This window comes from Scyliorhinus canicula, chromosome 8 (assembly GCF_902713615.1).
Source record: "Scyliorhinus canicula chromosome 8, sScyCan1.1, whole genome shotgun sequence".
Lineage (NCBI taxonomy): Eukaryota > Metazoa > Chordata > Chondrichthyes > Carcharhiniformes > Scyliorhinidae > Scyliorhinus > Scyliorhinus canicula.
This window is the reverse complement of record NC_052153.1, coordinates 5,232,626-5,246,018: the sequence shown is the minus strand read 5'-3', so window position 1 is coordinate 5,246,018 and position 13,393 is coordinate 5,232,626. Positions and strand designations below refer to the sequence as shown.

The 13,393-nt window shown below is 47.0% G+C and overlaps 1 protein-coding gene across 2 annotated transcripts in view; it reads right to left on the bottom strand.

Moving 5' to 3' along the window:
• The window catches only part of megf10 (multiple EGF-like-domains 10), a 193,852-nt gene that overhangs the window by 19,797 nt on the left and 160,662 nt on the right, over positions 1-13,393 (bottom strand). For both annotated transcript variants that reach the window (XM_038804066.1, XM_038804067.1), the window contains exons 15-18: positions 9,592-9,726; positions 7,958-8,086; positions 4,300-4,428; positions 2,697-2,825 (exon numbers count right to left, since the gene is read on the bottom strand). In XM_038804066.1, coding sequence (XP_038659994.1) covers positions 2,697-2,825; positions 4,300-4,428; positions 7,958-8,086; positions 9,592-9,726 — 522 coding nt within the window. The remainder of the gene's footprint in view (positions 1-2,696; positions 2,826-4,299; positions 4,429-7,957; positions 8,087-9,591; positions 9,727-13,393) is intronic.

Below are 13,393 nucleotides of genomic sequence, written 5' to 3'. Positions count from 1 at the left end.
ATACATATCAAAAACACGCAGTACCTGTTCCTTGAACAAGTTCCACATTTCACTTGTGTCCTTCCCTGACAGCCTATGTTACCAACTTATGCACTTAAATTCTTGTCTGACAGCATTGTATTTACCCTTCCCCCAATTGTAAACCTTGCCCTGTTGCACACACCAATCCCTCTCCATTACTAAAGTGAAAGTCACAGAATTGTGGTCACTACCTCCAAAATGCTCCCCCACTAACAAATCTATCACCTGCCCTGGTTCATTACCAAGTACCAAATCCAATAAGGCCTCCCCTCTGGTCAGACAATCTACATACTGTGTTAGAAAAGCTTCCTGGACACACTGCACAAACACCACCCCATCCAAACTATTTGATCTAAAGAGTTTCCACTCAATGTTTGGGAAGTTGAAGTCACCCATGACTACTACCCTGTGACTTCTGCACCTTTCCAAAATCTGTTTCCCAATCTGTTCCTCCACATCTCTGCTGCTATTGGAGGGCCTATAGAAAAATCCCAACAAGGTGACTGCTCCTTTCCTATTTCTGACTTCAACCCATATTACCTCAGTAGGCAGATCCCCCTCGAACTGCCTTTCTGCAGCTGTTATACTATCTCTAATTAACAATGCCACCCCCCCCCCCCCCACCTCTTTTACCACCCTCCCTAATCTTGTTGAAACATCTATAACCAGGGACCTCCAACAACCATTTCTGCCCCTCTTCTATCCAAGTTTCCGTGATGGCTACCACATCGTAGTCCCAAGTACCGATCCATGCCTTAAGTTCACCCACCTTATTCCTGATGCTTCTTGCATTGAAGTATACACACTTCAACCCATCTCCTTGCCTGCAAGTACTCTCCTTTGTCAGTGTTACCTTCCCCACTGCATCACTACGTGCTTTGGCGTTGTTTGGCATCGTAAGTTTGGCATCGGCCGTGCATTCCCCACTGAGGCTCCATATCTAACCGGAGTCACGTTAGATAGCGTTTCTCAGTGCTCAAGTGCTGGGAAACACGCGGCTAAACACACTCGCTATGGGACGTAGTACCCATTTGGTGAAATTGCACCCCAATTCTTTCCCAGGCGATCTAGTCTGATTATAACTGCAGTTCAACACATCTCCACCAGATGGGGCAGAACATTCAGAAATAAAACATCTGCCTTTCATGACTAATTTTCTGATTCAGACAATGCATCAGTCATTGGGCAAAGGACTACAAAAGTTTTATACACACAAAGCTTGTGGTTCATTTGGGAATGAAGAGAAAACGTGATTGAGAAGCCATTAATGGGTGGAGATTCACTGCTGACGATTTGGGTCTGCCACACTCTGCAGAATCCGGATTGGGTGATGGTTTTATGGAAAATCTCCAGTCTCTCCACCCACGTTTAAGCCAGCAGGCCCCTGACATTTTAATTCTCTGCTCAACTCCACTCTGCCTTTGGTCGCCTGCAACGTCCCACTGAATCACAACAGAAGCTTGAGGGACCACACTCCCCTGTCCCATTAGGAACTTGACAACCTTCCTGGATGCAACACTGAGTTCAAAAATTTCAGACCATAATCTCTGCCCCCCGCCCCTTCCTTTTGGACAGCAGGTGCTGACCATGATACTGCTGTTACACTTCCTCTTGACTCATCAGAGGATCAGAGGAACCTTGGGGTGCATGTCCAGAGATCCCGGAAGGCAGCAGGGCAGGTAAATAAGGTGGTTAAGGAGGTCTATGGTATATTTGACTTTATTAGCCGAGGTATAGAATAGAAGAGCAGGGAGGTTATGATGGAGCTGTATAAAACACACGTTAGGCCACAGCTAGAGTACTGTGTGCAGTTCTGATTGCCACACTAGAGGAAGGATGTGATTGCATTGGAGAGGGTGCAGAGGAGGTTAATCAGTATAAAGCCTGGGCAGGAGCGTTTCAGCTATGAAGAGAGGCTGGTTAGGCTGGGGTTATTTTCCTTGGAGCAGAGAAGGCTGAGTGGGGACCAGATTGAGGTTTACAAAATTATGAGGGACACAGATAGGATAGATGGGAAGAAACCTTTCACCTTAGTAGAGGGGTCAATAGAGGTCCATGGATTTAAGGGAAGAGCAGGAGGATTAGAGGGAATTTGAAGAAAATCTTTTTCACCCAGAGGGGGGGGTTGGGAATCTGGAACTCGCAGCCTGAAAGAGGAGTAGAGGCAGGAACCCTCACAACATTTAAGAAGTATTTAGACAAGCATTTGAAATACCGCAGTGTACAAAGCCACTGACCAGGTGCTGGAAAATGGGAATAGAATAGAAATTGGTCAACTCAATGTTGCGTCTCGTTGGTCAGGAACGAGAGGACATTGACTGAGGGCAAATGGCAAAAAGTAAAAGAAGCAGCATCTGGTTTTCAGCCGACAAGTAGACAGCCCTGTCTGACAGTGCGGTGGAAGTAGATTCTGTCACGGTTTTCGAGGGTACGGGATCATTATCTGAAAAGGGAAATGTTATAGGGTTACGGGGAAAAGATAGGGGAGTGGCATGAGGTGAACTGAACCCACACAGAGCCAGAACAGATACGATGGGCCAAGTGGTAAAGGGTAATGGTCGAATCATGCAGTACAGGGAGTGCAGAGACCATTCAGCCCCATGGGAACCCTCTGCCCTTTTTCCCACCCGGATTCCACCTTGGCTCCGTACCAGTCTGGCCAGTTCCCCACTTACGTTGTTGGCAGTGTTTGCCCATGAATCCGATGCGACAGGTGCACTGCCCCGAGATGTGGTCGCAGTCCGCTCCATTCTGACACTGGCACAATTCGCCACAATCCCGGCCATAATAACCTAACGGGCATCCTGCAGTCCACAAAAGGAGAACAACAACGTCAGGCCACTGACACAGATACTTTCCGATTGAACCACCGGTGCACAGGTAACAGGCGGGAGGTTGTTGTCAAAGTGATGGCAAGGCTGATGGTGCTCACAGAGGGTAGATGCGCGATAAAATGTGGAGATCCTAAATTTGCTGTCTGCATCGTGCCACTCCATGAAAACAGCTCTGCACCCTCTCCCTCCCTGGTTCCTTCTTGGACTTTGTTGAATTTCCATTTTACTTTCCCATTAAAGACGTCACCGAATTTAAGTCATCATTACAAGCACAAATACCCTTTAAACAAAGGGATAAGGTTTCTGTCAATCAAACTTTCTGGCACCGAGAATTGACTATTACCAAGTCTGGAGTCTCATTCATTCAGGTTTCAATTGTTCGAGATCGTAACAACGTGACAGTGTATTTTTTTTCCACTTTTCCTTTCTGCCTCTTTATTTCTCAATCTCGATCTAATCTTTCTCTCCCTCCTTTTTTTCCTTCACTTGATTTGACGTCAAATGTCAAATCATCCTCCTTGGGACTGGTTTAGCACAGTGGGCTAAACAGCTGGCTTGTAATGCAGAACAAGGCCAGCAGCGCGGGTTCAATTCCCGTACCGGCCTCCCAGAAACAGGCGCCGGAATGTGGCGACTAGGGGCTTTTCCCAGTAACCTCATTGAAGCCTACTTGTGACAATAAGCGATTATTATTATTAAATTAATTCCCTTTAATTCACCCTACTTCTCCCTGTTGATTTCCGAATCCCGCAATCTGGTTGGTTAATGAGATACCCTGTTTGTTGCCCTGTCCACCCGGCTCCCAAATCCCCAGTTGCCCTTCACTGCGGCACTGTGAGCTCGCACAGGCTCAGGTTAGTAAAGATCACAGAGGGCTTCACACAATGAAAGCGGTATTACAGAGGTGAGCATAGAAATCACAACAAGAGTAAGGAAAAAGATAAAGGTGACCATGCAGCGTGATGGTGATCGACAGATGAGTTAATTAATCGATTTTTCACACAAATACAACAAAAATCCCTTTGATTTGACAGACCACAGACCTGAAAGGTTAACTCTGTTTTTCTCTCCACAGACGTTTCCTGACCTACTGCTTATTTCCAGCATTTTCTGTCTTTACTTCAGATTTCCCGCAGCCGTAGTATTTTGCTCTGTAAAAACGTTCTTTCTTCTTGATCCCCGCACCTTAGTGTGTCAGAAAGCACCGATTTCCAAAATAGTAAACATGCAGTTTCTAAAGGTGCACTCCCAACTTAAATCCAGCGGGAGGGGCCAGGGAATAAGCTGGGGCTTAGAAATGAGAGAGAGAGAGAGAGATAGAGAGAGAGAGACAGAGAGAGAGAGAACGAGACAGAGACCCATACACAGACACAGAGAGAGAAAGAAAGACTTGTGTTTGTACAATGTCAGCCAATGGCTTGTGGGATATCAAACAGGTCCTTACTCTGTGTGCAGTACAGTCCAGTCCAGCCCAATGTACACTTGCATTCTCCATCGTAAGCGCTACAGTGGGCTCCATTGTGGCAGTTACAGGTGTGGATACAGTTTGGGCCCCAGTATCCAGGTGGACAGGCTACAAAAACCAATAGAAAGATCAGAGTCATCGCCATTTGCCTTGACTATCAACTGCATCTCAATTTCCCTGTGGAGCTTCCTACAGTAACGTAAGGAATAGGAGCAAGAGCAGGTACTTCAGCCCCTGGAGCCTGCTCTGCCATTCAAAAAGATCATGGCTGACCATCTGCCTCAACCTCACCTCCCTGCACCATCCCCGTATCCCTTAATTCCCTCAGCGTCCCAATATCGACCAACCTCTGCCTTAAATATCCTCAATGATGGAGTAACCACAGCTCCCTGGGGCAGAGAATTTACAGATTTACCACCCTCTGAGTGAAGAGATGTCTCCTCCTCTCAGTCCAAAATAGCTGACTCCTTGTTCTGAGACTGTGACCCCTCCCCTCCCCCATGGTCCAGACTCTCCAGCCAGGGGTGGGGGCAACCTCCGCCAGATAGAGCCGGGCAAGAATTTTATACGTTTCCCCGCTCAATCTTCTAAACTCCAGTGAAGATGGGCCCATTCCACTCAATCCCGCCACACATTGGAAGAACGACTTTGGTTTGCAAGACATAATTTTCCAAGAATTCTGAATGATTGCAATCTTGGAATATTAACTGGAATGTGCTGCCTGAAGGGGCAGTGGAAGAAGATTCAACAGCGATGTTCAAAAGGCCAGTGGATAAATACTTCAAATGCTCCCCCGAATGTCTCATCAGCAATCATTTATCAGCAAAAAATATTCATACTATTCATTGGGTTGTTCAGCACAGAATGGAGTCACCCAGCTGATCACATCTGTGCTGGCTCTTTGGAAGAGCTATTCACACTGTCCCGCTCTCCCCCGCTACTCTATTCCCCATAATCCTGCAAAATGTTTTCCTTCAATTGTTCATCCAACTCCCTCTTTAAGTTTCTGCTGAATCTGCTTCAACTGACCTGTCAGGCAGCAGATTCCTGTGTCAAATATTCTGCTAATCCCCACTGGGTTCTTTCGTCGCTTGTCCGTGTCCTCTTGTTACTGCCCTTTGTGCCGGAGGAAACAGTTCCTCCTCCTCTGCAAAAACCCTCATGATTTCTGAGGCCTGCAGCAGATCTCCTCTTAACCTTGTCTGCTCTCAGGAGAACAATCCCAGCTTCCCCAGCCTCTCTATATTCTCTGAGCACCCTCACCCCGCTTCCATTATAGTCAATATTTTCTGCACCCTGGGAGGAGGAGCTGGGCGAGGAGCTGGATGAGGGCCTGTGGGCGGACGCCCTGGGCAGGGTCAATTCCTCCTCACCTTGCTCCAGGCTTAGCCTGATTCAGTTTAAAGTGGTGCATCGGGCGCATATGACAGGGGCTAGAATTAGTACGTTTTTTGGGGTAGAGGATAGGTGTCTGAGGTGTTCAGGGAGCCCATCAAATCATGCCCATATGTTCTGGACATGCCCGACACTTACGGAATTTTGGAAAGGCTTTGCAAAGGCTATGGGCAAGGTCTTGGACACTCGGGTAAAACCGGGCTGGGGGATAGCGATATTTGAGGTATCGGACGATCCGGGAGTGCAGGAGTCGAAAGAGGCCGGAGTTCTGGCCTTTGCCTCCTTGGTAGCCCGGAGAAGGCTCTTGTTAATGTGGAGGGACGCGAATCCCCCAAGCGTGGAGGCTTGGGTCAGTGACATGGCAGGATTTCTCAGGTTGGAGAAGATAAAGTTTGCCTTGAGAGGGTCTCTGCAGGGGTTCTCCAGGCGGTGGCAACCGTTCCTTGACTTTCTCGCGGAACGATAGGTGGAGGTCAGCAGCAGCAGCAACCCAGAGGGGGGGTGGGGGGGTTGATTTCACGTTATTTGTAAGGGGCGGATGCCCCACTTTGTTTTGTTTTGTTTGTTACATTTTTAGTTGGTTAGAGGGTTAAGTGGTTTTTGTTGATATATTGCTTTGTTCTCTCTGCGTTATTTTCTCTTCTGCAGTGTTTTGTAAAAATTCTTGAAACATCTGGACTAAAAACATTAAAATATATATATTCTCTGCACCCTCTCTAAGGCCTTGACATCCTTCCTAATGTGTGGTGTCTAGATTGACCGCAATACTCCAGCTGAGGCCTAGCCAGCACTTACAAATTATCTGTTGGTATCAATGAAGCAATGTAACAACTAACATGCTCAAAGAATTTAGAGAGCTTTGTTTTATGTGAATAAAAGTGTACAGGAGGATAAATCAAATCAGGTGCTATGATTATGAGGATTGTATGATTATTATGTTTTAGAACTGTGACTTTAACTTAGGGCAGACGGTGTCGCAGTGGGTTAGCCCTGCTGCCTCACGGCGCCGAGGTCCCAGGTTCGATCCCGGCTCTGGGTCACTGTCCGTGTGGAGTTTGCACATTCTCCCCGTGTTTGCGTGGATTTCGCCTCCACAACCCAAAAGATGTGCAGGGTAGGTGGATTGGCCACGCTAAATTGGCCCTTAATTGGAAAAAATAAATTGGATGCTCTAAATTCATATTAAAAAAAACTTTGGATGAAATGAAAGGGGTCATGTTACCTGTTTTGCAGACTGTCTGACAACAGGCCTGGGTGATGTGGCTGTTATATATTAAAGAGAGGTCTGGGTTGTAGTGCTGGAAAGGTGGAAGGTGTTCACACTTGAAGACAATGATAGCAGCATCTGTGTTTACAGGGGTTAGACTGATAATCTCCAAAGTTCCAGGAAGGTTTGGAGAAAGTTGGGTCAGAAATAGTCATGTTTTAAACTGACCATTTATTTCCAAGGTAAAAGTGAGATTGGGGTCTCAGGGATAGCTCATCAGCTTTTCTACCTGGATAAAAGGCTCTTGTGATTCATGTTACCATGGAGATGGGCTTTGAGAGGGGAAACATTTCTATGATATCCCTGAAACTCACAGACCAAGGTTAGTCACCCAGAATCCAGGAGAGAAGGGGCAGCCAGAGGCTGAAAGTCTCCATGGTTCAGTGTCCAGGATATGAGCCTTCACTTGGATTGAAGAGACCAAATTCATGAGGGTTTAAAAAAAAGGCTGGAAGATTTGCCTATCTTGTGCCAGAGAACAAATCTCCAGGAAAAACCTGAATCATGAATGACATTTCTGGGGCTAAAAGTTACCAAGCTGGGACAGGAAAGCAAACCCTCAGCAGCTAAGAACCACTTTGAATTGGGTTTGAACATTTCAAGTGACTACTTTTGGGACGGTGTAAAGTAGACCTGTGAAGTGAGATTTTGTTTAGCTGTGTTAAAAGTGAAAGGGAATGTCCTGTTCTGAAGTTCAAAGTATGAGTTGTCTACAAAAATAGCATTTAGTCAATGGTGCTTTTTGTTTGTTTGTTACAGTAAAAGTCTTAAAATATGAAATCTTGTTATGCCACCCTTTCAGCTATCAACCTGAACTTATAGGTCTCCAGGGTAATTGTAACATGGGGGGGGGGGGGGGGGGGAGGAGGGGGGGGGGGGGGGGGGGGGGACAGGCACTTCTTTTTAATCCAACTTGAATAATAACATTTTACAAAATTGACAGGAAACGTCTAAGAAAGGGATGTTGATATTTACATTGAGAACAGTCACTTCCAATCCATCCTGGGTAGCATTGGCAGGACCCATCAATGGGATTGCACGTTCCATCGTTTGTACAAGTGCAGAAACTCGCACAGTTTTTCCCAAAACGACTGCTGGGGCACACTGTAAAACAGCAATGGAAACTCGAGATATCGTGTTGAAAGAAAATCTAAACGATGGGATGCATCATGTTTTTGATTAAATCGCACATGTTTATTTAATAACTGAGAACAATGAGTTTAAAAGTGTCGACACTGATGTTCCAGGAGATTTGCAAATCAGGGAAGATGTAATCCCATCCCAATTCTTTTCTTGTGTTTATCAATTCCAGGTTCACCAAACAGCAACAGCCCTTCGTTCAAGCTGATTATCTAAAGATACTATTGCCAGTAAATTAATTCCAGGACATAAAATGCAAACCATAACGTTTCAATGCATTTCAGGTTGCCCTTTGTAACAGCCCAAGTCTCAACCAAAATAGAGATTATTGGGTTATCTCACCACACCCTCCTCCCATCATCAAGGCACAGTAGCACAGTGGTTAGCACTGCTGCCCCATAGCGGCAGGGACTCGGGTTCGATTCCAGCCTTGGGTGACCGTGTCTGCGTGGGTTTCCTCCGGGTGCTCCGGTTTCCTCCCACAGTCCAAAGATATGCAGGTTAGGGGAATTGGCCATGATAAATTGCCCCTTAGTGTCCAAAGGTAAGGTGTGGTTATGGGGATAGAGCGGGGGAGTGTGCCTAGGTTAGGGTGCTCTTTCGGAGGGTCGGTGCGGAGTCGATGGTCCAAATGGCCTCCTTCTCCATTGTTGGGATTGTGTGATTCTTTGATATGTAGGTACACCCACCGCGCTAATAGGGAGGGAATTCCAGGATTTCGGCGACAGTGAAGGAATGACGATATATTTCCAAGTCAGGGTGGTGAGTGACTTGGAGGGGAAGCTCCAGGTGGTGGTTTCCTAGGCAGCTGCTGCCTTTATCCTTCTGTTTGTTTGCCGTTATGGGTTTGGAAGGTGCTGTCTAAGGAGCCTTGTCGAGTTCCTGCAGTGTATCTTGCAGATGGTACACGCGGCAGCTACTGTGTGTCGGTGGTGGAGGGGGTTTGCAGAAGGGGTACCAGTCAAGCGGGCTTTGTCCTGGATGGTGTTGAGCTTCTTCAGTGTTGTTGGAGCTGCACTCATCCAGGCAAGAGGAGAGTATTCCATCACACTCCTGACTTGTGTCTTGTCAATGGTGGACAGGCTTTGGGAGTCAGGAGGTGAGTTTCTCACTGCAGAATTCCCAGCCTCTGACTGGCTCTTGTAGCCGCAGCATTAATGTGGCTGGGTCCAGTTCAGTTTCTGGTCAATGGTAACCCCCAGGATGTTGACAGTAGGGGGATTCAGCGATGACAACGCCATTGAACGTCAAGAGGTGATGGTTAGATTCTCTCTTGTTGGAGAGTTTTGGATGAGTTGATGTTTGTGGAGGGTGGAAGGTCACCCAGGAGAGAAACTACTGCCACTCTAACAGGTGTTAGCAATGATGCTTCATTCTTCTTGGTCCTTATTTAATACAAGTGGAATGTGGGCGCCAACATCAACAGAAACCCCAAAGCTTTCAGTACAGCTTCAAAAAGAGAACGCTACCTTCATTACAAAGAGCTCCTGTGAAACCAGGCAGGCAGTCACACTCCCCAGTGATGTGATGGCAAGGCCCATTACTGTGTACACAGTGGGGGCAAGCCTGACTGCAGCGATGTCCGTAGAACCCCGGCGAACAGACTGCAATGGAAAGATCATCAGTCACAATCAATCACGACAACTCTGTTCAACACTGCAACGTTTTAAAGTTCAGGCAATGAGAAAACAATACCATAGTTAGCCATCTTTACAACAACCGGGCAGCACGGTGGCGCAGTGGGTTAGCACTGCTGCCTCACAGCGCCGAGGTCCCAGGTTCAATCCCGGATCTGGGTCACTGTTTGTGTGGAGTTTGCACATTCTCCCCGTGTTTGCGTGGGTTTCACCCCAACAGCTCAAAGATGTGTAGGACAGGTGGATTGAAGACACTAAATTGCCCCTTAATTGGAAAAAAATGAATTGGGTACTCTAAATTTATAAGAAAAACATCTTGACAACAGCAATCCATCCTCGGAGACACTCCTGAAAAATTACCTCTTTTACTAACCTTTTGGTCACCTAATATCTCCTTATGTGGCTCAGTGTCAAATTCTGTGTGATTTGTGAAGCACATTGGGGTGTTTTACTGTGTTAAAGGCGTTATATAAATACAGGTTACCATTGGGCCGACACCTTGCCAGTGGAAACACTTTCCACTTATTTACTCTATCAAAAGCCTTCATGATTTTGAATGTCAGGGCAGCACGGTGGCTCAGTGGATAGCACTGTAACCTCACGGCGCTGAGGCCCCAGGTTCAAACGCGGCCCTGGGTCACTGTCCATGTGGGGTTTGCACATTCTCCCTGTGTTTGCGTGGGTTTCGCCCCCACAACCCAAAGATGTGTAGGCTAGGTGGATTGGCCACGCTAAATTGCCCCTTAATTGGAAAAAGTGAATCGTGTACTCTAAATTTTTTTTAAAAATGCTTTTGAATGTCTCTATTAACCATCTTAAGTGTGTGTTTTTTCAACCATAATCTTTATTGTCACAAGTAGGCTTACATTAACACTGCAGTGAAGTTACTGTGAAAAGCCCCTAGTCACCACACTCCAGCGCCTGTTCGGGTGCACAGAGGGAGAATTCAGAATGTCCAATTCACCTAACAGCACGTCTTTTGGGACTTGTGGGAGGAAACCAGAGCACCCGGAGGAAACCCACGGGGACAACGTGCAGACTCTGCACAGCCAGCGACCCAAGCTGGGAGTTCACAGGTCCCTGGAGCTGTGAAACTGGGGCTGCACGGCGGCGCAGTGGTTGGCATTGCTGCCTCACGGTGCCGAGGACCTGGGTTCGATCCACGGCCCTGGGTCACTCTCCGTGTGAGGTTTGCACATTCTCCCCGTGTCTGCGTAAGTCTCACCCCCACAACCCAAAGATGTGCAGGGTAGGTGGATTGGCCACACTAAATTGCCCCTTAATTGGGAATAAAAAAATTGGGTACTCTAAATGTTTTTTTTTTTAAAACCGTCTTCGCCCAGCTATCTGTGGCCCCAATCCCAACACTGGGTAAAATGTTTTTAAATATTTCAGTCTGGTCTCGGGGTTCATTGCTGTGTTACTGGGGCACTCAGGTCAGAAGAGAAAAATTGCAGAAACTCCTCTGGGCTATTGTTATAAGTAAAGTTAGTAAGCAAAGTCAGCATAGTTCCAGATGACCGGGTAGCACAAATGGATAGCACTATGGCTTCAGAGCGCCAGGGTCCCAGGTTCGATTCCCCGCTGGGTCTCTGTCTGTGCGGAGTCTGTGTGGGTTTCCTCCGGGTGCGCCGGTTTCCTCCCACAGTCCAAAGACGTGCAGGTTAGGTGGATTGGCCATGATAAATTGCACTTAGTGACCAAAAAGGTTAGGAGGGGTTATTGGGTTACAGGGATAGGGTGGAAGTGAGGGCTTAAATGGGTCGGAGCAGACCCGATGGGCTGAATGGCCTCCTTCTGCACTGTATGTTCTATGTTCTATGACCACAGGCTGTTTTCCCCTTTGAAGGGGCAGAGCTGAGTGGTGGTGATTTAACCCGGGGATGACCACACCTCAGGGGAGGGGCGAGGTTGAGAAGGCGGGGGCATCGTGATTAACCTCAGGCGGTACGGGGAATTGAAGCCACGTTGATGGCCTCGCTCTGCATCACCAACCAGCTGCCCAGCCAACTGAGCTAAACCGGCACCAAAAGCTATCACTGATTACGAGTTTGCTGCTTTTCTGACAATTGAGTGGCTAGTTTTGGGATACTAGTCTTTACCCCTCCCCCCACAAGCAACACTGCAATCTGGGAATGCACAGGTGCCCTTTGCTCCCAACACTGCACGGGGACAAGTGGTGGAGGGCATACCATAAGACAACAGGACGTGGGGAAAAGAGATACTAATGGGATCGCTCTAGTTAAAGAACCAGCATAGGTGCAATGGGCCATGTGGCCGTCCTTCTGTGTTGTATGGTTCTATGGCGTAGATGGTAACAATTTTAGGTGGACAACATGGCCACTGAATATGTCTTGTTTCCATGACAGGTTCTGAGTCCAAATGTCAGTTTTACTGCCTTGGCTTCCTAATAATGGGGAAGCTTGGTAAGGGGGGTGGGGGGTGAGGCTGTGGGGCGGTGATGCAGGATGAAGCATTCCTACACCTCTTGACCCACAAGTTGTGACCCAAAGAAATGTAACTGCTCCCCAAAGCCACCGCAGGTTCCCAAGTCCAGGGGAAGGCAGACAATATAAACCCTGCGAGGATGGTTCAATCAGAGGCTACCAAACTCAATAAGCATATTTAAATTGACAACCCGAGGGCAGCACGGTGGCCTAGTGGTTAGCACAACCGCCTCACGGCGCTGAGGTCCCAGGTTCGATCCCGGCTCTGGGTCACTGTCCGTGTGGAGTTTGCACATTCACCCGTGTCTGCGTGGGTTTCGCCCCCACAACCCAAAAAAAAATGTGCAGAGTAGGTGGATTGGCCACGCTAAATTGCCCCTTAATTGGAAAAAATAATTGGGTAATCTAAATTTTTAAAAAAAAATTGACAACCCGTGGCATGGGCAGGACTTTATCCTCCTTCAGTTAAAGCTGGAAGTAGGTCGGTTAGCGATCGGAGTTTGAGATTTTTATGAACATACGAACTAGGATCAAGAGGAGGCCCCTCTGCCCCTCGAGCATGCTCCCCCACTCAATACGGTTGTGGCTGATCTGATTGTAACCTCAACCCCACATTCCCGCCAACCCCCGATAACCTTTTGCCGCCTTGTTAATCAAGAATATGCATATCTCTGGCTTAAAAATACTAAAATAGACCAAAGATTCACAACCCTCTGCGAGAAAAGATTTCTCTTCATCTCTGTTTTAAGTGGCTGCCTCCTTATTTTTAAACACCTGATACTATAATCTGGACCAAATGGAAACATCCACTTGAATCCATCCTGTCAATACCCTCAGGATCTTAAAGGTTTTGATCAAGTCGCCTCTTACCCTTCTAAACCCTGTGGATACAAACCTACCTCTCCAACGTTTCCTCGGAAGGCAACCCGCCCACTCCTGGTATTAGTCCAGTAAACCTTCTCTGAACTGCTTCTAAAGCATTTACATATTTTCTTAAATAATAAGACCCAATGCTCCACATGTGGTCTCACCAATGGCCTGTATAACTGAAGCATAATCTCCCTACTTTTGCAATCAATTCACCTCGCAATAAACAATGACATTCTATTATTTTTCCTAATTATTTATTTATTTATTTTTTTAAATACTTTTTATTGAAGAAATTTTTCAGAGTACAAACATTTTAA